The sequence below is a fragment of the Strigops habroptila genome, chromosome 10 (genome assembly GCF_004027225.2).
Source record: "Strigops habroptila isolate Jane chromosome 10, bStrHab1.2.pri, whole genome shotgun sequence".
Lineage (NCBI taxonomy): Eukaryota > Metazoa > Chordata > Aves > Psittaciformes > Psittacidae > Strigops > Strigops habroptila.
The window spans coordinates 23,148,524-23,175,699 of NC_046359.1; the positions used below are offsets into that span (position 1 = coordinate 23,148,524).

Below are 27,176 nucleotides of genomic sequence, written 5' to 3' on the forward strand. Positions count from 1 at the left end.
ATTCTATTGTTAGAGCGAGGCAGTGCCCCTAAGATAAAAAGCTTTTGAAAGTTGGTTACAGCCCATGATAGATGTTTGGGACACCCAGTTTGTATCTTCTTTTCCATAACATGGTATATCTTCTGAATGTATTTTATTTCAAACATTTAGGTAAATTTATAACTTCTGCTTCTTATGTAAAAGAGTAGCATTTCCAAAACCAACAGTATGAAAGTGGATGTGTCTTCAGACATAGTAGAATGGAGATAATTGTTTTCAAAAAAGAGCGATTAGAGAAAAAGGAATGACAGTCATTGCAAGAATACTTACTAAGATAAATAAAACCCACAGATCATAAACTATTAGGGTTGCACATACATTAATGGTGCTGATACTGCATTGCTATGAAGTAGGTGTAGGTTTGATGTCCAGGACTGATATTTGCTCTTTGGACAGAATATACACCTAACATATAAGATGAGAAGCAAGCTGCTTCTTGTTTTCATGGGTATATTTCCCTTAGTGTGTTAAACCAAAAGCCATGTTGGTGTTGAAGTGGGTTTTTTTAAAAAACAGTTTGGAACCAGATTCTCTCTAGACTTTCTTTGCTGTGTTGGATGAAGATACTGTTTCTTTACTGATCCTACTACTTAGGCTTCAACTGATGATTGGATTGCAAGGTGCTAAAGTGATATTCATTCATGTAAGTGATTAAGTGAAAATAAATTGTCCCATTATGTGTTGATTTCTCTTTGTTCTTTAACAGGCGGAAGAAATACTCAGGCGGGAGTTAGAGAAAAAGGAAACACCAGGATTATATTGTTTGCTTGGTGATGTACTTAAAGACCATCAGTATTATGACAAGGCCTGGGAGCTCTCGAGGCACCGCAGTGCCCGCGCCCAGCGCTCCAAAGGCCTCCTCCACCTCCGCAACCGGGAATTCAGAGAATGTGTGGAGTGCTTTGAACGTTCAGTGCAGATCAACCCTATGCAGGTTAGGAAATGATACACATATGGCTTTGGTTTAGTTGCTGTGTTCAGTTTTGAACGAGGACACACTTTTAAAAAAGGCAGTTCTGTGCACAACTGTCAAGGTAACAGCTTATTATTATTCTTAGAAAATTTTTCACCATCTACTTTGAAGCCTGGCTAAAAATGGTAGCATAATGAAATTAAGACATCCTTTTGCTTCCAGGTCCTTACATGCAGCCAACTCTTTGCCTATACAGCTCTTCTATTTCAAAAAGATCAAGCCATTGAAAGTTAATAATTATCATCAAATAAATAATGAACAAGTGTTAAGCAAAAGAGATACAAGAATGCTGTACAGATTTTAATGAAATTATCCTTGTGCCTTGTCTGTTGGCTTTGAGTTACAAACTCTGATCTCTATTTTTCACAGAGATCTTTTTCAGGTGTTCTGGTCTGTCCTACTCTGGAGTCACTGAGAAACATTGTGTTTCACTTGTGATGACAGTAGCTTTTATTATAGTAATGTATCAAAACTGAAACCACAGTCAAGATTGAGTTCTCTTGATTAAACTGGTTATTTTGACAGATCCTTTGCAAGCTGTCCTGCAGACAGATTTTGTAATCTCTTCCAGTTTATCAGCCACTATATCCCATCCCAGTAAGGTCCACCCTGTGAAAGGTCTTGAGAATTTAAAACAGTTTTGTGGTTGTTTATGTATATAAATTGTGCTCTTCATAGTCATTTCCAGGTCCATGCAAAAGTAGGATATTCCTCCTTCTTGCCCTCCAGAGAACACTTCCAAAGGAAAGACTTCAGCTTTAGAAAAATTTTCAAGTCCTCCAGCATTTTGAATTGTTTATCATGAAGCTTTTTCTTTGTGTTTCGATGAGGTATTTTATTCCAGTGAATCAGAGTCCTGTTCTTATTTAAGTAAACTCCAGATAACTTATAAACACTGTTAAAATGGAAAGCAAAATGAACAAAAATGCTTCCCTTGTTTTTCAGTTGTCTTACTGACTCAGGAAATGTCGACAAAATATATATTACTTAGATCAGAACCATATTAAAATCAGGAGGACTCCTGGATAATAAAGGGCTGCAGAAGTTTGCCTACAGGGCTCAAAACTTAGAAATATGCTACTGAGATGCTTTTTTATTTTATGTCCTATCCAAAGGAAGCTTAAAATCAAAGTCAATCCAAGAAAAATAGGCCAGTCCATATAGGAAAGTGAACATTTCCTCCTCTTGGTGCTCAGAAAGCTCTGTTTAGAATTCAGATGAATTCTTTCAAATAGGTTGAGCAAATGAGTAGTGTGGATTGACATAACAATGTCTTCTAAAGTCTGTCTGTATTCTGTCACTACAGAAATGAATTGTGTCCTATTCCAAGATGTCTTTTGAACAAAGAACAGAGAGGAAGGTGATACTATATGTAAGGAGTTTAATAAAGGCATTAATAGATTGTTCCCAGAATAGTGAATAACTTACCAGGTAAACAAGGACTCCCTATTACAAAGAAAATTTTTTTTTTTTTTTTTTTTTCTGGTGGTTATCAGAAACCTTTTTGGAGAAAGTGGTTTTTAGACTGCAGCAAGTGACTCCCAAAATACCTAATGGTTAAAATCATTCTCTGTCAATCCTACTTTAATCTTGTGTATTCTTTGGCCAGTTTTGGTTGAGGTCTTTGAGGTGGGTCTTTGCAATATTTGCCAACCACCATGTTAGACTTTGGAAAATCCACAAAGGAATGAAGTCTCACCATTCAAATATATCTAAAACTGGTCTTCATTAGCACTCCTGCTCACAGAATTACTTGTTCTAGTACATGCCTGGTGGTCGACAGGTGCATTTCTTTTACACTTTCACTGCAAGCATCGTGTGAGGCTGGACTGAGACAATTCTAGAGATCAAAAAGCTCCTCCAGTCAGTTCTCCAGTGGTGAAAGTCTGCATAACAACAATTTACGGCTTATTAGATTACAGATTTGTTCATTCTTGTTCTGAACAGTGTATAGTTCTCTATATCTGGTCACTTTATATTTAAATTTTCCAGAAATAAGAGTGTTCATAGCACCTATTTTGTGCCCACACCGTTCTCCACTATGTCGCAGTCTGCAAGAAAAGAATAATCCTCTTTTATGCTAGATGACTTATGTCATAACTTCTCAGGCTAATTTTCTTGGGTGTGAAGCAAGGCAAATGATCTTTCTCCAATTTGGGACAAGAGTCACACTTCAGAAGTCAGCTTGCCATCAACTACATCTGGAAGTTAAAGTTTTGGACAATGCAGTGAAAGCCTTATTCTCAACAATTCTCATTCATCTTGTAGTAGTAAAAGTAACTTAAACAACAGTTTGAGCTAGAGTCTGTCACTGGAAATTATGATTAAAGGCTCTGTACTTACTTAAAACTATAGTGCATTCTGTCAGTGTGTTGTGTTCAAAATAAACTGAATTATAAGAGAGAGAAATGATGCCAAAAAAAGAGTAATCAAAAAGGTACTCAGCTAGGATTTCACTCAACTAGAGCTCTTAAAATTTTATTGTGACTACTAACTCGAGACACTCACTTTCCTCTACAGGGTACAGATGGTTTCTAAACCAACACTGCTGTACTCCTAAGAGTATTTTACCTAAGAGTTTACTGATTCGGGGGGGGGGGGGCGGGGGTAGGGGAGGAATGTATTTGTCATGTATTCTTTTTAAGTGTTCAACTATACTGTAATTAGGTTACTCTGGAACAATATTCCCACTAATATGAGAGAATTGTTTAGATTTTCTTAAAGCATTTCATAATCATTTAGATTTATGAAAGACTTGCCTAGAAATTCCTGATGGCAAGTTTTAACAAAGAGTACAAGCCTAAATTATCGTCCTTTGTTGGTCACTGTCTTCAGTTTTGAGAAGTATAAAAATTTACAGCTCATTTTCATGTGTTTTTCCAATCAGTAGCAACATCTGTAGTGACATTCCGATCAGTAGCACACTCTCGCCAGCGTGCTTTTTTTTGTTTCCAAAAAAGGAACTTTAACCTAGTTCCACAGGCCTTGACAAAAGTCTTTTTTTGAACTTCAGACACAGTTTTCCTTATGCTACCTTTCAGTCAGTCACTTCGCTCAGAGCAGTTGTTACATCAGCCAGTGGGATCAGCAGGTTCTGTGCCCTCCCCAATAAAAAGGGAATTCTTGCCATTCTTTCCACAGAAAAATAGCTTAAGTCCATTCTTAAACTGTATCCTAAATGTATTATTAGAGAGTCACTGTACTTATATAGTGGAAAAAATTCATGCTTCCTTTGCAGATAGCTGAGGGATGATAAAACACCATTTCATTGCTGTAGTAGATCAAAGGCAATGAACCTTTTTTGTTTGGTTTCATTTGGGGTTTTTATACAGCTACCATGTTTTGTTTTTTTTATTTAACCCATCAGACTTGTTGTTTTTGAGCTTTCTTAATTGTCTAGCACACCAGTTTTTCAAGTATGTTCTCTTATTCTTAATAATCTCCTTTATTTTGTTTTTGACTGTTATGATTGCTTAGTCTTTTTAGACCCTTTTTGAATGACAATATGCAGTTGCTCCAAGCCTTGGAATGTCTTGTATTTAAATGTGTCAAGTCTTCTGCAGACCTTTACTGTTTTAGCTGCCCCTTTTAGTTTTTGAGTAGCTCTTAAATTTCATTTCCTCCGTATTAAATGAGTTACTTTTGGTTTTGAAGAACTAGTAAATCTAGATAGGTTACAAAGTGTCTTGTATGGTAACATTTTGAACCTGATCATTCATACTGGTCGGGATCAAGGTATAAGTACGGTCTTCTGCCTAGTTTCTTCAAATCTAAAAATTTTACCCTTGGAATTTCATTTATTATGGTATTTACCAAACTATGTGGAATTATTGAAATCTTCCTATGTTTTCTGGGATTTCTACTTTCACAGCCTTCCGATATCCTCCAGCATGTTACCTTCTCCATTTTAGCCACATATTCTGAGATACAATCTTTATACTTTTTGTCTACGCATTGTAGCATCTCATGAGGTTCTTGGTTTAATTCTCACCCCAGAGACTTTTCATTTCATTCTTCTTGTCTGCTAATGGATCCCTTTTGGACACCTTTCTCAACCTTCTCCTTAAAGTCCAGTTCTCACATTTTTTCCATTTGGTCGAAACCTTCATACATAGTTACTGCTTGGCAAAATACCTTGTTTCAAATTATTAAGAAAAGATATTTATTTATCTGTCATTCTTTGTACTCACTGTATGATTTTTACTAGGTACCTGCTCATATCTCTTTTCTCCACAGAAGTAAAGAATCATTTTACTTTCTCCTCATGCTGTAACTTTTCCTTGAGAAAGGAGTTGACAAGCTTAAGCATTGGTAGGCCAGTTCCTGAGAGATATAGCTGCTCACCATCAGCCTCAAAAGATCAAAATGGTGGAAGTTTCAGTACAATCAGATTCTAGAAACACAAGCTCAGAAACTGTGCTGTTGTTACTCATTAGAATTATAAAAAGTGCAGTGATTGTTTTCTCTCCCCCTTTACAGAAGCACTGTTTAACTTGTATCATGAGATAAAGAGTTGGAGCTAGCCTTCAGTTTCATACTTGGTCAATCCCATCTCTACTCCCACTTTTCACATCCAGAAAGTTACTAATCTAGAAATAAAAGAAAGGGAAGTTAATGAGATAGCAGCTATGTGGGAGTGCTGGGCTTCTGGAAACTTGATAAATGAAAGAGGCTTAAAAGAAGAGATTGAATAAATGTTTATTTCCTATAAATTTTGCCCTCTGAGATTTGGGAAACATTGTTTTCTCCACGTGTGCAGTTTCTTTCTTGAATGATGAGTTTAAAGATCATGAAAGGTGGGACACTGGCAGTATTGAAATGTAGATGTTCATGTTTGCCCAGGCCAGATGTAATTTGCAGTTCTGTCTTCACCTATTCATCCATGTGGTCTGAGGATGGGTCATCCACATCCACCCTCAAATGCAAAAGGATATCTTTATTGCCAAGTTTGTTCAGTTCTTTTATTGAAACCACGAATACTGCCTACCAGGGCACCAGATCTGACAAGGATGAATGTCATACATTTCTATTCTGTGATTATTGAACTGGTAAAGTTCTGTTCTCTACACAAGCCATTATTTAAGTACGTTTCTTTCTCTAAACATTGCATTATAAAGAAGGTAAGATTGGTATTCTGACAAGTAGAAAGAGCTACAATTTTGAAGCGTTCATGTTCAGTCATTAGAAATGTTTCTTGTAAAATGTGATTTCCTTGAAATACATCTCCTAGTATTTACCATTTGGCCTAATTGTAATACTATAAAGTAAATGTGGATTTTTCACAAGTTAAGGCAAAATATGCAAACCTGTGAATAGCTGTCATCTTCTTCTCTAAATGAAGATGTGCTGTTAAAGAGCACTTCACATATGGTGAAGTGGTCTTTATATAGTCAACACCTTTGTTTATCCATATTTACTAACACTTTGAACGTAAAGTTTTCCTATATTCTGCATACAGGATATTATTTAATCCAGTGCAATACTATTATGATAGCCGTAAATCAGGTAAAATCAACAAGAGTAGTGTGTGTTTGAGCATCCAGGCAAAATTTTTGCTTGTGTGCAGGAATATGTATGTGTGTATGTAATCATCCTTTCTTTCTCTCCAGCTAGGTGTATGGTTTTCCTTGGGCTGCGCATACATTGCTTTAGAAGGCTATGAAGGTGCTGCCAAAGCATTTCAGCGCTGTGTGACATTGGAACCAGATGTATGTATTTTTCAACAAACAATTTAGATGGCTTATCTAAAAGCAACAAGGATGTTTTCATTATAAACAAGCAAAGCAATAATGAAAAACTTGTTTAAACGTTAGCCCTTCAAATAAATTAAACTTCTGCATGAGGATATGTTTTTGTCATGAGGCATCATAAAAATACTTGCCCAATACTTAACTTCGTCCAAGTATATGTGTGCATGAATGTTAAAATACGTTTGGGCAGAAATTCCTTTATGCTTACATACATTGCTAAAACAGAGAAAAGGGAATGAATAGACTGTGAGGAGTGCTGAAAAGAGGTAAAATTAAAAAATTAAATTAAAATACTTAGTCCTCTAAGTATTCAAATTCTCTGGGCGGGGAGGATAAAGAAGTGGTTGTGTATGTCAGGTGAATTTGTAACTGTATAGTTCATGAGCACAGGGAGAACAGAGCTTATTAGCCAGATTTTCAGGATGCAGGGGGCAAGCATGCGTATAGTGTTTCCGTTTGAGTGTGACTGTGTGTTGAGGTAGCAGAATTGTCAGCAGAATTACCTCTCGGGAATGGACTGGCAATACTTTTGTCAAAAGGCCTGACTGTCAGCGTGTTGCTCACGCAGAGTTAATGCCACCTACTTGATAGATACTATTATTCATTCTTTTCTCTTGAGGAGAGAGCAATGAAAGGTGACAGAATATTCTTTTTTTCTTTATTGATAAAATTAAATGACTTGGAGAAGAAGACATACAGGCAACCCCGTATTTAACTGGAATTCTTACTTTATGTAGATTTTATTTTTGTTTCAGTACAGTAAATTTCCTTCCAAGTAGATACTGAAATTGCATTCACTTATCTCTCTGGGGCCTCTACTTGATTGTATTCATATGAGCAAGCCAATTGACGTCTCAGTGGGCTAAGTGGTATTTCTTTTGTGAGGAAAGGATGCTGGGCTGGCTCTTAGTTATGGAGATGAAATCTATCTTTATGCAATGATCTGCAGCAACGTAATGAACATTTTCATTAATTAAGCCTCAAAAAGGTTTCCCAACATGATTTAAATGCTCCTTAAGCCTGAGGGTAGCCTTCAGTACCAGAGTACATTTCATTGCAGTACCCAGGTTCTCTTCTTCAAATTTATACTAGTTGTCACTTTGCTAAATTCAGTGGTGTGGCTTCAAATTTACAGCAGTGAAATGCAATAGGCAGGAATAATCTTTGTACATGGCTCTGCTGGTTTTGCCAGAGGAAAGACTCTAATCTTATGATCCTTTTCAGCTAAAACAGTTGATAAACATGCTAGAACTAACCCTGCTAGTTTTGCCTGAGATGCATTAGGGGATATTCAGATGATTTTTTCCACTAATAGAGTGGTGCAGGTAAGTAGCTTTCAGCTAGTGAGAAGTGAAGAGCTGCTGGGAACACCAACCTCACTGATCATCTCAGCTACATCCCGAAGAGAGTGCCTGTTTACAGTTTAAACTGAATGCAAGAGCTGACTTGGTGTATTCCAACCAGAAGGCAGTTAATTGGTATTTATGTACCTGATTGTTGCTGTAGTCAGTAATATTTGTTTATGTATTTCTATTTTAATATCACTTCTATTTCAGTATAATATTTTGACCTCTTGTAGAAAATATGCATTAATATTTTAATGCATATGTATGTATGCATATGTGTATGATTAGCAAAATATTTCACAGTAGTTTCATTTACGTATTATTATCAATAAGCCTTAGTGAATTTTTTTTTTGTACTACTTTTATCATTACAGAATGCTGAGGCCTGGAACAATTTGTCGACTGCTTATATCAGATTAAAACAGAAGTAAGTACTTCAAGCGGATTAGAATATACTGCTTACAAAATAAATAATTGGGATTTCCTTTTATGCCACTGAGATTTTATTCTTATAATGTGATTACCCAGTATTTTGTAATTCTTATCCCTTTAGTTCTCCTTCCCAGGTTGGGTCATTGGTAACCTATTTCATTTTACAGGAACTGGAGTTTCATAAGCTTTATAAAAGTACCTCTCATCCTACACTTTTTTTTCTTGTTGAAAGTCTTTATGATGTAATAAGTACAACCAGCACAAAATATTCATATTAAAGTTGGGAACTAATTTGACTCTGAAGTTAAAAAGATATCCATTTCAGGCAAACTTATGTATTCAGGCCTATGTCAATTCATACTACATTAATCTCAGTAGATTTAAGCGAAAAACACTCGTGTGATTTAACATGCTAAACACATACAGAACTTGTGACCTATTTGTTATGGTATCAAAAGCAGTAAAGGGGGAATGTTTCTGACCTTTCTTCCACAGAAATCACATGGGAGAGGAATATGCGTACAAGAAATCTTAAGTCAGTATTACATGCAGATAGCCAAGTGCGGCCTGTATTTGCTGTGGAATAGCAACTTCTTTGATTATTTGTGTAGTCACTTATAGATCAAGACTGTGTGTGAGTTAGTTTAACCCACTCTCAAAACAAGAGATACCTGTAGTAGTGCATTTCAGTATAATTTATTGAAGAGGGTGGGCTGAGTGGTGGTGAAAGTGTAAATTCTTATTTTTCAAGCCTGCTAGGGAAAAAAAAAAAAGAAATTGGGGGAGGATTAAAAAAAGGAAAACAAAAAGAAGATAATTCAGTTAATCGTTTTCTTTTACTCCCTCATCAAAATCAAGCTTTAGTCCAGCCAGGCTCTTAAATCAGTCCCACTCAAGGACTGTGCATTTGGATAAGGCTTAGTGGATTCTCATACAATAAATATAAAATGTTATGTCTTTTTGGAAAGTGCGTGCAAACAACTTGCTGACACTCAAATAAAAGGGGGTTTCTTGGGGTTTTTTGGGGGTGGTTTGCTTTTTAAGAGTCCACAAGTTTGTGTATTCTGAATTTCCTCAAGAAAAATTAATTGTGATGAAAGCAGGCTCTACTCTTCAGTTTACCAGAAAAACTTCTTTGGGTGCCAGGAAGCCTTTGAGATCTCTAGATCTCATGTTTCTCAGAACAAACTGGGACTGGCCCTCTGTCCTTTGGGTAAAAGATTCCTGGTTTCCAAGACGGGATGATACACTGGTAGTGCCTGCTGTTTCCTGTTTAGATATGAAATGGTTTAACTGTTACCCTGGTTAAGGATAATCCATTATTATATGATTCATTATATACATAGGGTGCTTGTTTTGAGAACCTAGAGGACTTTATTAGTGTAGCAAGTGATTTGAAGAATATGATTTCCATCCCTCTGGTGTCTTGTCTGCATTTCACAGTTCCATCTGATTGGAATCTGCTGCCCTTCTGATAACTTGTTAACTTTTTTGAGAAGATGGGAAGATCATACAGGCTAATCCTGCAGATGTTGAAGAGCAGTTTCAGACATGGTTTGTCAAGGTGATTGGGGTACCTCAGTCAGCCACAGCATCTTCCAGCCTATCAGAGAGTTGTGACAGATCCCAGCTTCCATTGTAGCAATATCCACAGAGGAAGGAGCAAGTCTCTGTTCTTTTCTGATATAATCTATCAAAGTCATGGTCTGAAATCCCTCACTAAGACTGTTAACAGTGGAGGAGGCCCAACTGTTAGTACATTTACTCGGCAGTATCATGTATATCAGAAGTGAACAGGGAGTGAACATGGGAAGATCCTGTCTGTGGACTATTCTGCCGTAGCTATGCCAAATGACCTGGTTTTCTTCAAAAATTTTGCTCTATCAGTCAAGTCTCTTCATGTGTATTTGGTAACTCTTTTAATACTATAGGCTTAGATTGGCAGTTGTTTACATTTTTCGCTGACCCAGTCATTCCAAACTTTTAATGGCCTTATCCATTAGTTAGATATTCCGTCTTCCTGACCGGGATATTTACACTCTTCTGGACCCTTTTTTTAAAACTCAACCAACAATTTCTTTGAGCTGTCATACTTAGGCAGCACTTTTAGCAACTTACTCAAGCAATAGAGCAAGTGAACTGCAAATTTTGGTAACAAGCCATCATTGTCTGATCTTTATTAAGAAGAGATTTATTGTAATACCTCCCCAAAGAAGATTTTTACTGGCTTGGGAAAACTCTATTTCAAGTTTTCATTTAAACGAATTTATTTCTTTGTATTTGTTCTGCATATCATGGCTGCCCAGCTGAGAGTAAGCTTCAGTCTCTTAAAGTCCTAAGAACCATATCATTCTGATTCTCTAGCAAAGCTGGTTTTATAGTTTCCAATTTATTGAAACTTCTGGCAGTATGTTTAAAGCTTTATGCAGTAGGCACCCAGACCTTAGCAACATATGCCTCATGTTGCATTAAGATTCTTACTCTTATGGCTCCTTTTCTCCAGCATTGGTTGCATGTTGTATAGGAGATCATATGTCTGTAAACTGTAGGTCAGCTGCTTTCAGCCCATACTTCTGATTTGGCCAAACTGTCTGATGTTCCTTACCAGAGAATTCCATTACTTCTCTCCTTGAGTAAGGGAATGCTAAAGAGTTGCCTGCAGTGCATCCATATGGAAAAATAAAGATGCTTTCAGACTTGACAGTGAGTTTGTAGGAATTATGCTGTCCACCTTTATTCCATAACACTTCTTCCTGCTGCTATAAGATGATTCACTGGACAGCACCTTTGGTGAAGAACCCTAATAGTGTTTGGGGCCACTCTGACAGATTTGTACTGAGCAGCGTAGCATCAGGAAACAGAGTGAAAGTAATGCTTCCAGCTGGCGTAAGAAAAAAAATGGTTGAAACTGCTGGGATTTTGTGCAGTGGGTGTGCACCACATGCAAATGTTTAAAATAAATCACAAGAAGCTGTTAAGTAACCTTTCTTTGTGTGATTGTATTAGTCAATATTATTCTGCATCTGCTGTGAACTCAGTGAGTTTTTGATGTGTGTTACAACTGCAGCATGAATAAGCTTGGTTTCTCCTCATTCCAGTTAAAAATTCAGAAAAGCTAATACTGACATAGATGGCACAATTGCAATGATTTTTTTGACAAATGTAGTTAATGACTTTTTACAAGGACTTTTTACAAGGGCATGTTTGACAGGACAATAGGGAATGGCTTTAAACTAAAAGAGGGTAGAACTTCTTTACTGTGAGGGTGGTGAGACACTGGAACAGGTTGCCGAGAGCAGCTGTGGCTGCCCCATTCCTGGCAGTGTTCAAGGCCAGGCTGGACAGGGCTTTGAGCATGGTCTAAGGGAAGGTCTTTCTACCCATGGAAGGGGGGTTGGAACTAGATGATCCTTAAGGTGCCTTCCAACCCAAACCATTCTATGATTCTATGAATTAACAGTATTGTAGATTATAAACAATAACTTTTACATTGTACTATTTTCTAAACCTATTTTTTTAATAAGCAGCTTTTTAGTTGATACAATGGCAACTGATTTTAGTTTAGAAATCTTCTATATAAAATCTTGAATATAGAATCTTCTTTTCTATTATTTTTTATTCTTGATTAGAATCAAAGCATTTCGAACCCTTCAAGAAGCTCTCAAGTGCAACTATGAACACTGGCAAATATGGGAGAACTATCTTCTCACCAGTACAGATGTTGGAGAGTTCTCAGAAGCAATTAAAGCTTACCATCGGCTCATGGACTTAAGAGAAAAGTACAAGGATACACAGGTGGGGAAGTTTTCATGTTAAGGCCTCCTATATGTTCATTAATTTTTCTTGAGAGGCAGAATTCTGCTTGTAATGGTATCAGTAATTATAGTACGCATACCAGTGAACTTATGTAAGCAACCCATTTAAATGTTTGAGGTCTGAAATCTAAGGCTAAGTATTTAAAATAAAAATGGACAAAAAGAAAAATCTTCACATCCAGATTGCCTCAGGCTTTGTGGAAGGACAAATATGAGCCTTGAGGCTTAAGATCTATTCTTAAATGAAACACAATGCATAAGCCCATCTTTCCATAGTGTTCCTGCATATGTTAGTATAAGAAAGAATATAAATTATTTAGTTTAAAGAAAGGTAAGCTTTTCCTATGCATTTGAAAATTCCACAAATGAACCTTTGAAAGTGAATTATGTTTCATTAGATTGAATGAACAGATAAAATTAATTATGGTTGTGGAAATGTCCCATTTGTTCATGGGGGCAGGGATGTTAAAAACTTTTTTCAGATTACTTTTTAATGAAATTGTACTTGAGTACAATACTCACTCTGCTATAAAGCCAACCATACACAGGATAACATTATGTATAAATAAAATCTTTTCAGTTTGGTATGGCTGAACATTAAAAGGTCTCAAACTGTCTTTGCACTAAAATATTTCTGTGGAAAATAGTCTTATATATGGTAAAGATTAGTGTGCAAACTGTCTGCATTAAAATGTTTCTGTGGAAAATAGTCTTATATATGGTAAACATTAGTGTCTCAAACTGTCTTTGCACTAAAATGTTTCTGTGAAAAATAGTCTTATATATGGTAAAGATTAGTGTGCTTGGCAACTACAGTATTGTGGCACTGGTGGGTCCTTTGTGTCTACTGGATTATTTTAGTCAGATTGACAACCGACCAGGAATAGAACTTTCTACATGTATTTGTCCATTTTTTGAGATGACACAGAATCCTATTAGTGTGTTTTGTTGAATTTTATGTAGGATATTTTATTAAAATATTTGGGGATATTGGTTGCACAAGATTTCTATTTTTGTTGTGTAACTCTTCTTCTCATACAACTTCGATCATTTTTGCAGAAGTGTATATATGCTGCGTAGCCTAATTTGTAATTTTTTTTATCCTGATTTTAACTTTGGCATCTGATATGTAAAGTCCTTCATGGATTTCATCATAACTTCCAATACAGCTTCCTCAATTACAAGGATTTTACTAGTCAGCCAAGAAAAAATCTCAGAGTCTGATTAAAGAACTTCAGAAGGGCTCTAATCAATAATGGTACAAGGAAGAGTATTCCCATAACAAAAGAAAAACAAAAGCACATAAAACTAAAAGCTTGTGCTGAGATTGTTTACAAAGCTCTCCATTAGTTTCTGAGCCTCTCCCATTTGCCATCTGGTTTGTTTTAAATAGAGATGCTCTATAACCCTCTTGTGCAATCGTATTTAACAAAATAAAATAATGGAACATATGTGGAAACATACACCTCTCTTTCCACGCAACATAATATGCTCTTCTCTCAAGTTATCACTAGTATTTGTAGTTGTCATAGATTTTAATTGACAACTACTAAGCTAGATGACGTAGTGGTGAGAAAGAAGGTCGAAATTTAAAAATACAGAAAAATAAATATGCACAGAACTAGAAGAAACAAGTTGAGTCATTGATTCCAGTTCCTTGTGAAAACAGAACGCCAATCACCTATCACTTTTAACATAATCACCGTTGCAGAATACCCCTTGCGAGACTGAATGCATCAAGTAAGAGTGTGCCATTTAATATGTAATTTGAAATGTCTATAGTTGTGTGTGGACATCAGATTTTTTTTTTTTTTTATTTTATTTGAGCATAGTCATATTCATAGAAGTCATATTCAGAAATCACTAATTTCTTATAATAACAGTAAGGCATTCGTATCTTCATCTGTGATTTCTGCTAGGCCATTGCTGTCTTTTTGTACCAGACTTCTGAGTACAGAATGCCGCTTTAGGAGATTTTGCTTCTAAGCTATTCTAGTTATTTAACGATGTCATCCTTGTGGCAAAGGTTCTGAGATCAGGATATCGTGAGGCTTGAAGATATGTATGTATAGATTCTGCAGGCAAAACTGAACAAGGAAAAGCTGAAGGGCTCTTTATAAATAGGCAAAAATGCAGTAAAAGATTACAGCAAAGGACATACTTTCGAAAGTCTCAGTTTGTTAGTACTCCCCATAAGTGTTATAAGCATTTTTTCTTTCTGTCCTTCCTGGTTCTTAAAGTTCTTCAAATTTCCATATTCTTTTAATGTTCATGAACCCTACTGAGAAATTATACCTTGAAAACCTTTAATATAGATTTATGTAATAAAAAAATAAAAGCTCACTGAATTATCTGTAGTTTCAGCTAGTAGATCAGTCACTAAAAACGACCCAAGGAGAAAGCCTTACTAGTTGTAATCATCACTTTTATCACCTCACACTAATTCAGAGGTTAATATACCTGAAAAATTTCATACTACTTTGCTCCACATGCATGCTTGTGGAGGCAAGCAATGTTTTTTTACGTGGAAAGTTGCAGTTCTGTAAATAACAAATATATTTTGTGAGTGGAAAAGCTGTTTTGCTACATTGCTTTCAGAAACCAGATCTTCATCCTGTGTTGTCGAAACCGGCATACTTTAAATCAAAAGTATAGAGAAATGATTCCTCTGTGCAGTTCTGTGTTCTTGAGAATCTAGCAAAGTTTTCCGTTACCCTTTCCATCAAACATCCTTGTTTTACCTGTCTGTATTGCCAGACTGTTTCTAATAAAAGGCTTCAAGAGCATGTTCCAAGGGGATTTTGAGGAGTGAGGTTAGGAATTACTAATTTCTGGAGCTCTTTCTTTTAAGTAGCTTTGTAATGACAATTGCTTTATTATAAAGCTTTAATTTGGGAGGAGCATAGGGAAAGCTCAGGAACTGCAGATCTGTCATTTTGGACCTGGTATCTGAGGGTTCTCTTCTTACGTGAACATTGTCAGGTTTGATTAGTATTAGTGAAGCTTCTAAAAATGGTTTCACTGAGTGAATTTTCATATGAAAATAGCTGTTTGGAGAACAGTTGTGGAATGAGATTAGCTAATAGCAATCACAGCATTTAAAAATTATTTGGTTTGTTTCTAGGGTTTTGTCCCATGGTTTCTTTTACTGAGTTTTTAGTAAATACACATTATTCACAAAAGCAAAGGAGGAGGAGGAGGAAAGCAGACTGTGTGATGTAATACTAAAAACAAACTGCACAGTGGTCATATGGAACCCAGTGCAGTAGAAGAGGCATTTAAAAAATGCTTGTGTGGGATCCAGGGCAACAGAGCATTGCTGTAGTAGTTTAGTATGTATGGCAGTTTAAAATCTCACAAAGATAGAAATTAAAATGTAACACTTAAGACAACTGGGTAAATGGAAAGTTCTGTTACACTGCTAATACTTTTTGATGATTAGCATAATACAGTTGCAGTTTGAAATAGCTTTATTTAACAACTGGGCACAGCTAAAGTAGCATTAATGATTCCTTACTGTTTAATGGACCCTTTAATCCAGACCTTCACACTAGTTTTATTTTAACTGTTGTAGTGTTAAAGCTTACATGGTGAATTACAAAAAAGGAGATAGATTATTAAGATGAAAGTGTAAACAGAGCCTGAAGTCTATGGGAATATGGGTAGTTTCTCAGTTGCTAAATCCTACTGTCTGAGGAAACATTTATTTTTTTTTTCCATGTGCAAACAAAATATCATTGTCTTTAAAACTCTTCATAATTATATATGATATTCATGTGAACTAACTTTTTGGACCTGAGTAACAATTTTGTTAAACTGTGAAATTGATTAAGAAGTCATACAATCCTCGGGACCAGTTCTAGTTCATTTTCAAAAGAGAATATAGTTTAACGCTACTTTTTATACCTCTTCTATGTTTCTTATTATAATGCTGTACTAGTGGAAATATCAATAGTTGCTCGTGTTTTTCTAGCAAATCCGTATAGAAGGCCTGATTCATTTAATGATAGGGTTTAGTTCCTTAGATTCCAAATCACAAATGTAATATGAATTTCAGAACTTTTGGACTATTAGTAGTTGATCATATTTTCTATTAAGTGAAAATCTGAGCTTTTTAACAGAAAGAAAGAACAGCCAGTTTGCTGTATCATTTTACAATTTTGGGAGAGCTGTTGAGCTGATGTTCAGATGCTACTATGATTTCATACTTGAAATAACTTTTCTTCTATAGAATGACTCAGTTGATTCTGAAAAGATACCAGGAGATGTATAATTTTTTTCACTTTTTCTGTTACATAGATTTATTTCATAACATCACGAGCCATTTTGATTTATTTGGGTTTTGCCAAAGGTTTTCTATATCTGATAAAACTCAGTAATTAATTACTGGGTTGTATTTTGAGTCATTCTATAGAAGAAAATTGCTTTAGGAAAATCACATATCACAAATACTAAACTGCATATGTTTTTATTATAAGTATAATATACTTCGATACTGTCAGAATTTTTGCATTACTGTCAGTGAGCTATGTCTAGATTTGGGAAGGTGCACTGCTGTCCTACTTTTACTAGAGTAGTCGTATACCTTGTGGTGTGGGTTCATCATCTTTGAAATTGGTTTTATTACTGTCTTGATACTACTATTGCTATTAATGTGATTACATTGTAAGTATTAATAGCACATGGACGAAAACCTTGCAACATTAAAGTTGCCAAATTGTAGCCTCACAAGTTAGGAACTACAGCATGAAGGTGTTTTTATACCTCTTACTGGCCTATCTTGACTGCAAGCCTTATGACACTTCCATTTTGTTTTTATCTTGTTTCTTCACCAGTCTGCATCTCATGCACTACACAGAACAGGTCACTGTCACTTAATAAGTCACAGCTTTTCTGGGCTTTATTTTATTCTAATTTGCCATATGATCCAATGTCTTAATTTACATTTGCTGTTTCTCATCTTATTGAGAAGGATCTGAGGCATGGCAAAACTGATTTTCAGTGTTCCTTTTGGAACACAAAGACTCAGGTCTTTTTCAGGGACACTTGGTATTTTGTAGCGCTTCATACATGCAAAGCCCAGCTCCGGTTGAGTTCACCAGCAGCTACACGTGCTCAGCATTTCTGCAGGTCAGATCCCACATTTTCTAGCCAGTGACTCAGAAAGCATGACCGTTAAATAAGTGCTTGTAAAAAGTTTGATTAAACTGACTTGACTGGTAATTCACCAGAAGTGCAATAAACACAGACTTTCCCAAGGTGGTATTCAGTTGCCTCCCAGTAGTTTCCATCTCATCCACTATATATCTTTCAGTTTCTACACATAGTTAAATAGAGGTCTTGTAAACAACAGTATCTTTCATTACCTGAAATAATCTGGTTCAGCCTGTTTACTGATCTTTTTATAACTGTATTATAAAGTAAAAATATCTTTAGGATACTGCCACAATTTCCTATTCCATTCTTACCTGTTGTGGTAACCCAAATTTTTGTCTTAGCTCTTTGGCCTCTTCACAAATCTTAAAATCTTAAAGATGAGGATTAAATTAATTGACTTACACCACTAGTAATGTATTTCTTAATAAATTCTGTACTTGTCATATGGTACTATATTTGTATTTTACTAAATCATTAATAGACATGAACTATTATAGATATTACATACAGTGATGGTCATTTGAGTAAAAAAACCCAAACTTTCCTGTAGCTTTTTTCCCCCTTTTTTCCCCCTTTTTTCCCCCTTTTTTTCCCCCTTTTTTCCCCCTTTTTTCCCCCTTTTTTCCCCCCTTTTTCCCCCCTTTTTTTCCCCCCTTTTCCCCCCCCTTTTTCCCCCCTTTTTCCCCCCTTTTTTCCCCCCTTTTTTCCCCCCTTTTTTTCCCCCCTTTTTTTCCCCCCTTTTTTTCCCCCCTTTTTTCCCCCCCTTTTTTCCCCCCCTTTTTTCCCCCCCTTTTTCCCCCCCTTTTTTTCCCCCCTTTTTTTCCCCCCTTTTTTTTCCCCCCTTTTTTTCCCCCCTTTTTTTCCCCCCTTTTTTTCCCCCCTTTTTTTCCCCCCTTTTTTTCCCCCCTTTTTTTCCCCCCTTTTTTTCCCCCTTTTTTTTAATATATATTTTTTTCCTTTCTTTCTTTTTAAGGTGCTGGGTATTCTGGTCAGAGCAGTAGTGAATGGTATGGCAGATCGCACTGGAGAAGTAGCCAGTGGATTAAAGGGGAAATTGCAAGAGCTCTTCGGCAGAGTGACTTCACGAGTGACAAATGATGGGGAGATCTGGAGGCTTTATGCCCAGCTTTATGGAAATGGGCAGAATGATAGTGGTGAAGATATTGAAAAGGTGAATGTGTTGTGAGGTATATGTTTTTATGGATACACACTTACGGTACAAACCTTCTGTTGGCTAACAAACTAGGGCTATAGTAAGGCATGGTCTTGTTCCAGACATGTTTTGGTTTTAGTTTTTCTTTAAGCTTATTTTCTGCTTTTCATGTTACTACAGCACACGTTTTTATTATCTGACAGGAGCAAGATGTTTTACATCAGGTTTTATGGATTTTAGAAAAATCTTTCTCTTTTATCAGTGTTTTGTTTTAAAACATCCTGTGACAGCACATATGCATTGTCTTGGATTTGTATTCTGAAACTTTTCTTGGCAGCAATCTAATGTCTATATTTAATAGTGGTGCTTGTTATTTTTTAAATCAGAATCTGTGATTCTAAAGACAAGTTATTTCAGCTCCTGGAAAAAGTGGATCTTAATAGCAAATAGCATGATCCAGTGGCATCATAAGCCATCCATATTCTTCTTTGCAATCACTAAGGAAAAAATGCATTTAGAGTTCCCAGAGTAAAAGTACTTTGTCCCTACTTAGCTTAAAATTGAATTAGAGAATGCTATTTAATTCCTAATCTGTGGAACCACTGGTTTCTCTTTACCCATCTCTAGTTTTGCTACATTAACTTCCATTTCTTGTTCCTATCACTTCCCAGGCAATCAAGTTGATTGCATTTCCAAAATAACCACTCTGTGCTGCTAAAAGTGTTTACTTTGTTTTATGCTGGAGTGTATTTTGCATTTTATGTTAAGTTTCCAAAATTCAAATAGTCTTGCACACTCCATAACCATACTTATGGGTTATCAGATCTTCACTGAAGCTGAAAATATACAAGGTCAACATACAGTATGTTTCCCAATGGCCTGGCAAAAATGTCAATCTGGAGAATTGCTTGTCACTTGATGTCAAATGTATCAGGCGCATGGTTGGGCCTACAAATTGTACGTCTGTGGAGTTAAACTTACAATTATTAGGGCCTTGCTCATTGCCTTCCTCTTTATGCTCTGCCCTGTGAAATGCCTTGTTTAGTCATTGACAGTGTCCATTATACCTCCAGTTCCTCTCTTTCTTCCTTTCCTATTTTTCTTTACTGCTGAACAATAAAAGGGATTTGGCCTATTAAGAATTCAGAAATACAGACACTGCAATATCCTGTAATATATCCTCAAATTCTTACTCAGACATGCAAAGTAGCAGGGGCCCTGTCTATACTATAAATGTAATTGTTTCAGAATCTGGTTACATCACAGTATTTTTTACTAACCCAGTTAAAAACATGTTTTTAATTTGTAGACTAGACAGGACTTCAGCTGTGTTTTCCTAATCAGACTGGTTATAGGACATGCTTACGCCTAGCTTGCCCTGCAAAATGGAATGCTGTTTATGAATACTTAAGATATGCTTACATGTGTATCCAAATATCCTGGTATGACAGATAGATATAGATCATGAAAGAGCAAAATTGCCTAAGCCACGCCATATTCATTTACAGTGTAAAAAATAATTTATAATACATTAGGTAATCACTGGTGGCTTTTCTGATATCTTATTATAAATTAAGAATTTTTAAAACAATATTTATTTGCTTCACTGCCACAAGCACCATCATGTGTCATTCAGATATTAAGCGGATGTAAATATCTGTAGAAAAATTCCAGATGTGTCATTGCAGTTTTCCACCCATGGTTATTATGCAAAAGGCCAGTGAATTCTGAAAGGACATTGTTTCATAGAATGAATCACAGAACAGTTTGGATTAGAAGGGACCTTAAAGATCATCTAGTTCCACCCCCTCTGCCATGGGCTGAGTCACCTTCCAATACACCAGGTTATTATTTACTATATTGTGGCATTGTAAGACAAAGACATGGCAACAGATCTATCATAGTGTCATGTACGTCTTTACAAATGTAGCGTTTGACCTTTATTCCATAATGTAGTACCTTATTTAGTGCAAATTTAATTATATTTAGCCAATTTTTTTCCTAACATTGCATTTCAAAGAACAACCTTTTATGTCTGGCTATTGTAAAAGGTGGATTGATTGCTGGGTTGTTTTTTTTTACCTTTCTGCTCTGCTGCCATATCTGATGCCATGACTCACTAGAGTATACAGTTACAGTTCACAACGGTGCTTAGTAAATTGAATCAGACAGGGTTTACAAGTTAGGAGTGTGAAACCATTGAAGTATTGGGTTTGTGGTTTGGGGTTTTTTTTTTTCTTTAGCTTAGTATATATTTACTTTTACAATTTTATGTATCTGACCTGCCATCTCATTCAGTGCTTCATTCCTTCCTATGCTGAATGCAGTCCTGTCCATCCCTTTCCCACTGAGCAATCTTTCTAATGTTCAATTTTCCTGCTGATACCCAGGCTATGAAACCCTTCTGTTCCTTGAACTTTCCCCAGCTCATAACTGTTTCCTTCCAGGATAAATCCAGGTTCCAGAAGTGCAAACAACCAACCGACAAGATTTTGAATTCTTTCCCCTCTCTGACATCTGTCAGCAAAACCTCCCTAGTTTGCTACTCTGCCTCAGACACGTGCAGACTAAAATCAGGCTGCTGTAAAAACTGTTGTTCCTTCTCTTGGAAGTTCTCGCCTCTGCTGGCCAGAACTACAACCAATTATAACATAGGTTATTATGAAAAAAATTAATTTGCTCTGCTTTGACTTAATACACCTCTACTGTAATTTACAGCAGCATGAGCAGTTCAATCACCTGTGCTATAGTGATTTGAACTCTGGTGGAAGAGAGAAGGTAGAAGCTTCTGGGGTGACGACCCCCAGATTTAATCTTTGTTCAACAATCAGAATACTTTATTGCACTCACGTACATGTGCTGTGCTGAAAGGTTTTTATTCCTTTATATGATATTTAAACTCTCTTAAAAGATTATCAAAGAGTTGTCATTGAACCAAGCCATGTAACTTCTGGCATGTGTTTGTTTCGTATTTCTGATGCTCTAAAAAGAAAAACAAAACTTAAAAGCAAAAATCAGTTTCTTCTGCCTTTTTTTTTCCATATTGCTTACATTTATTTTTCCTGTTCACACTGAGAACCAGAGCAGTATGGCAGCTAATAGCTGTGTCTGTAAAATACATTATTCGCCTAGAATACATATACAGAAAGAAGGCTTTGATGTATTCAGTTATAATTTTTTTAGATACAAAATTGCTGTTCAAAGTGTGAGTACAAGTATTTTTCCATTTTTCATGTGCATTTAATTACAATAGCTTGGCAAACATGGGTCACATCCATCAGTCTAGACAGATTTTTAGAAGATAAAAATTAGACACGTTACTTTATATGCCTCTCACACTTGGGATGCAATATTGGTGAAGAACATCTGTGTTACAGCTGGTGCTTACCATTGCAGAGAAGGACACTACTCCAACTCACAGGAAATCAAGCATAGTAAAGATACATTCATTTTCTGGATTGAGCATTAATTTCATGGACACTTAAAACTAAATTAGTCTCATAGTTTGCTTTCTCACATACTGATCATTTTTTCTCCTCCTTGCAGTCACTGCAGTGTCTCACTAAGGCACATAAATGTGAAATTCAATCAAGTGATTGGGAGAAAGATGTATCTTCTTTTAAAGAAGTGGTGAAAGGAGCCATAGAGATTGCACAGGGTATGTTCTACCTGAAAAGAACTTTTTTTATTCATGAAGAGTGTAGCTAATATTTACTAAGCTTTGTAACAAAATAATAATATACTTTACCCATTAAATTTATTCCTACTATTGGGAGTCCTCTAGCAGAGAGCATGTAAAAATATGCTTAGAATGAAGCAGAAATTCTGTTGGGTGAGTCAGTAAATGTATGACTGGTAAACATGGTCCAGTAATTTCTTAATGCAAGTGAAAATGCATCTGTAGTTCATTGCAGTCCTCAAATCATCACATAAGTTTAATTTACTGTGCCAGTCAGGAGATGGACCAAACTTAGACTTGGTAAGACTCTTCACTGTGCTGTGATATTTATGCTTAAGAAGGATACATATACCTGTTGGGCTTAGAGTTATCTTGTCAACATTGCTTGGCATTCTTTTTGTTTCTTTTGGGGGATATTACATTAAAAAATTGGATATGGAAGGTATCAAGATTTTTAATTTTAAACATTGATGTATAAAAATTACTGCTATGGAGGTAATGCTTTTTTGGGGGGTGGGGGGGGTGTCCTTCTGTGTTTGAATTCTAGTGGCTATAAAATGCAGCAAGAACAAATCTAATCATCAAGAGGCTTTGCAGATACTTTCTTCAGCTCGGCTCAACTTACGTGGCTTGTCATCCAAAGCGAAGGTAAGAATCTTTGAAAGGTAGGAAGTTGTGTTTGAAAGCTAGGAATCTTTGTTCTGTTGCCATAAACCATTTCTATGTTTTGAATCAATTATAGATCAAATTATACCTGCCTGTCCCAATGCATCATCAGATGGACATTCACCTCCATTCTGTTAAGGTTTCTGGTTTTAAGTAGACTTTTATTTCCCTTCTTCCTGCTAGGCTTTGATTGAAACAAATCTATTTGTCTAAGAGATAGCATTGACATTTTAGAGTAAGTTAGAATTTTACTTAAAATGTTGGGCAAACAGTCTTGAATGTTTGGAAGAAATCAGTCGTTTCAAGTATCTTAGTATTTCCAAATATCATTCTTATGTGACTAGTCATGTGGGAAGCACAGCAGACTCAGAAAGAATAAATGTAAACCTGCAGAAAGGACCGAAACGTGTCAGAACTACTTTGCATCACTTGAAGTGTTTTAAAACAATTATTTATTAAAAGAGTTAAGATTTCAGAAAGAATAAAGGCACAGTGAAAATTTCAGTTAGGTTTTCATGGTGGATACCCTTTCAATTCAGAAATTAATTTGTTGGAAAATGTCATCGTTTGAATCATATGTTTGTTTTTTGGAGTTGTGCCTATATAGCTAGACACCCAAAGAGCTGAGTCTGTTTCTGCACCACTATTATCCTAATTTTACGTTTCATCTTAAAACATGAGACACAGCCATTGTTTAACTGAAGACTGATCTGAAATACGTTTTCATTCAAAATACACTTAATGTCTTAAAGTATTCTTCCTGGCTGTGTGTGGTGCTTAGTAAATGTGAATTACAGAGCATAAGTTTTATAACATATGTGCTTGTGTTACAAAGTGTTGATCCGTCATCAGTGTGCTAAACTTGGCTCACTCTCTTTTAAGTCCTATAATTTTGAGGATAAAAGCCTAAGAAAGTTTTATAAGCAGACACAAGCTGGCTCCATAACTGCGCTTTTAGATACTGGCATGCCATATCTTTGGAATGTGATGCAAAAAATGTCACAGCACATATGTTTTGTTGTGATTCACAGAATGGTTGTAAAAAAAAGTGTGTAGAATATGACTGTGGAGAAAACAAAACTACTTGACATAAATTATATAAATACAAGTACAGGTGGTTTATATTATGCAAGATCATGCAGTATCTGAAATATTAAGACTAGATGAGTCTAATAAATTTTATTCTTAATTCCTGAAGGCACTAATTAAATGAGCATCTCTATTCCTGACAGATAATGGTGCTTGTAAGTTTTATGGCACTTCTGAGAAAATGGACATGTTAGAGATAAAACTGTTGGTATAACCTCACTGTTTGTGCATACTTTCCAAGATGCCATCTCATTTTTAATACGAAGTCATATTGAATTTCCATAGTCTTGTGGTTTAAAAACTCAAGTCATCTTTCGTGAGATCCTATGCACAAACAGTTCAGCCCTGTTTATGCCTGTCCAAGCTTGACTGCAGCATCTTCTTTTGTTGCCTTGTGAGTCAGTATTAGTGTGGGGTTGGGGTTTTTTTTTCCTTTTTTCTTTTAACAGAAAAAAGCACTTTAGAAAAACGGGCTAAGAGCAAATTTGGTAGTTAAGATTTCATAAGGAATAAAAAAACAGTGAAAGAAACTTTTAGAAGATAAGTTCCAAAATTTTGTAGTCAGGATATGCAATTGGAACAAATCAGTAGTTTTTGTACAATATCGCTTCTCAGACTTCTTGCCTGTCCTGGGATCTCCATTTCCAGCATTCCAGCTCCTGTGTCGTGCTAGACCTATGATGCGCCCACAGTCCGCTGAAGGCTGCAACTCAAAAACGTGTTGTTAGTGGGCTTCTCTCTGTATGGAGCCTTCTGGGCAGTTGCATTCTCTGGCAAATAGCATAGTGGGCTCTCTTCTGCTCCTTGTGCCCATGCATCATTTGGATCTGACAGGTGGGGTCTCTGAAGAGGAGAAAGGTCATGGAGCTGTGTCATAAATGCATGAAATGTGGGTACTGTTGTGGAGAAACATGAGGCACAAAGCCCAAGAATGATGGTGCATGAAACTTCCCCAGGCTGCATCTAGTTGAATAGATTTCTTGAACTGTGTGGGGGAAAAAAAAAATAAAAAAAAAAATCCTGATTTATTTATCTATCTTAGCCAGAAAGAACCAAACTTTTCTGTCACATTCTCAGTGTGAGGTTTTTGGCAGAAAGTCAGAAAAGTTTCTCTACGTGTAGCAAGAATATGTTCCTATTTTCATGTAAGACATTCCTTTGTTCAGTGGCAACACTGTTCTAAGGCACATTTGAAGGCCTTGGTTCAGGCTTTTTAAGTAAATTCTTGTTTATATATATGTATCTGTAGTGTCCCATTATATTTTGATGATATAATGGTGTACAGATGTATTACAGAGCAACTTTTGTTTTCTTAGTTTGCTTTTGTCTCTAAATGTATGCTTTTCCTTTATGTCAAATGAAGTGTTAATCACTCTCCCTTTACGTAATAAAGGGGAAACATATGTCTGGGGTGTGTCCCCCCCCCCCATCTTTCTCTGAACTAGTGCTTACACAGCCTCGGTCTTGCTTGAGTCAAATGAGAGGTCCTGGCCTTGCAATAGCAACATGTTCTGGTGCAGCATGCACAAGGCTCCAGTCCGAGCTTGCCTATCTCAAGGCTTTAGACAAGTCATTTAGCATTCCTCTCCCTCGGTTTCCCTGTAAATATGGGAAAATTATGATTGCTCATGAGTTAGCTGCTTTGTGTTCCTGTTATTGTCTTAAGGTCTTTAAGAACAAACTATTTTTATTACTCTGTAGTGTTTTGTTTTCTCTTGTATAACTTACTTAAACACAGATGAATGTCTCCACCCACATATGTCTTCAGATCTAATGTTAAAACATATTTATTTGAGGTTTTGGAGAAAATGATGCAACAGAACATGACACTGGGAAAAATGGCCATTAAACCTCACAACTACTAATTTATCAGCAGGTGGGTTTGTAAATTGCAGTGACAGTATGTGAGATGCTCTTCTAATTTGAGTTTCATAGTAAACTCCTTTACTTTCAATGGCATCAGGAGTCAGCCCAGGCAGTCAGGCCAGAGCAGAAACCCAGCATCCACAGGAGGAGGATTCGGCCCCTTTGGCAAAATTCCAGGTGTGCGGCACAGACCTCAGGTCTATATATATGTGTTATGTGTGAATACGTATAGATATATATGTATGCTGCTTATTGGCCACAAAATGACCTTTTTAAGGAGAGAGATACCATCATAGGTACCAAAAATACAAAAGGCAGGATAGTGGTGATGTGTTTCCTGTATGCTGTCTCTATGCTGAAACAGAGAAACTGTATGTATATATTAAAATAATATATTTCTTTTTGTCATGCAGCAACTTTTTGTAGATGTAACAAGTAATGAAGTTCACAGTGAGATAGCTGATGAGGTGACAACTATGGACAACGTGATTGCTGAACTTCAGGAACTGAGCAACCAGCTGAGAGACCAGTGCTGACATATGGGCCAGATTTTGTGACAGGAAGATGATAATGACACATTTCTTTTGCCACAGCTTTTGCTGATGAAATGGTAACAATTCTTATGCAACAATACTCTCAATAAACATTTTTCTGTACACTGCTGTTCTTGTGGTCAGCTTTGTTCAGAGTTCAGGCTGCTTTTTAAGATTCTTTTCTGCTCTCACTGTCTTGCAAAGTTGCACGTTTTGGATCTTCAGGCCAGGAACAGAGCTGCTTGTATGTACAAGGTGATTACTGAGGATGAGTTCTGCCTGCCTGCATCCCACCCGCGTGCCAGGCCTCCACCGACACCCCACCTGTGCTGCGGGTGGGGGAGCAGGAAAAGTGCCAGGGCAGGAGCAGAGGCAGGAGCTGGGCCTGTCACCCTCACCAGTGAGGTGCACAACCAATCAGAGGGTGCGTCTGTCTGCCACCGGCCAATCAGAGGAGCTGTAAGACTGGCCTGTCAGCAGTGAAGCTGAGGTGAGGGCAGGCTGCCATGGTGGGGAGCGCGGTTGGCACTGGGAGGCTGCAGGCAGGGCTGGGGCCTGAGGCGGCTCGTGAGGTCCTCAGGGACTTAAAATGTTAATTCAGTGTTAATTGCTTCAAGGCAGTAGGAGTGGGGTCCTGCGGGGAAGAATTTCATCTTTTGTTATTCTTGTAGTACAATT

The 27,176-nt window shown here is 36.6% G+C and overlaps 1 protein-coding gene across 4 annotated transcripts in view; it reads left to right on the top strand.

Annotated features, from left to right (window-relative positions):
- TTC27 (tetratricopeptide repeat domain 27) overlaps positions 1–26,626 on the top strand; it is a 119,453-nt gene extending 92,827 nt beyond the window's left edge. For 2 of the 4 annotated variants that reach the window (XM_030499973.1, XM_030499972.1), the window contains exons 13-20: positions 746–973; positions 6,622–6,720; positions 8,483–8,535; positions 12,170–12,335; positions 18,486–18,683; positions 22,212–22,323; positions 22,892–22,992; positions 26,379–26,626. In XM_030499973.1, the coding sequence (XP_030355833.1) occupies positions 746–973; positions 6,622–6,720; positions 8,483–8,535; positions 12,170–12,335; positions 18,486–18,683; positions 22,212–22,323; positions 22,892–22,992; positions 26,379–26,501 (1,080 nt within the window). In that variant the 3' untranslated portion in view covers positions 26,502–26,626. Of the gene's footprint in view, positions 1–745; positions 974–6,621; positions 6,721–8,482; positions 8,536–12,169; positions 12,336–18,485; positions 18,684–22,211; positions 22,324–22,891; positions 22,993–25,895; positions 26,143–26,378 lie in introns of all 4 variants that reach the window. The other 2 variants (XR_003993567.1, XR_003993566.1) reach the window with 2 other exon arrangements.
- The last annotated feature ends 550 nt before the right edge of the window (positions 26,627–27,176 follow it).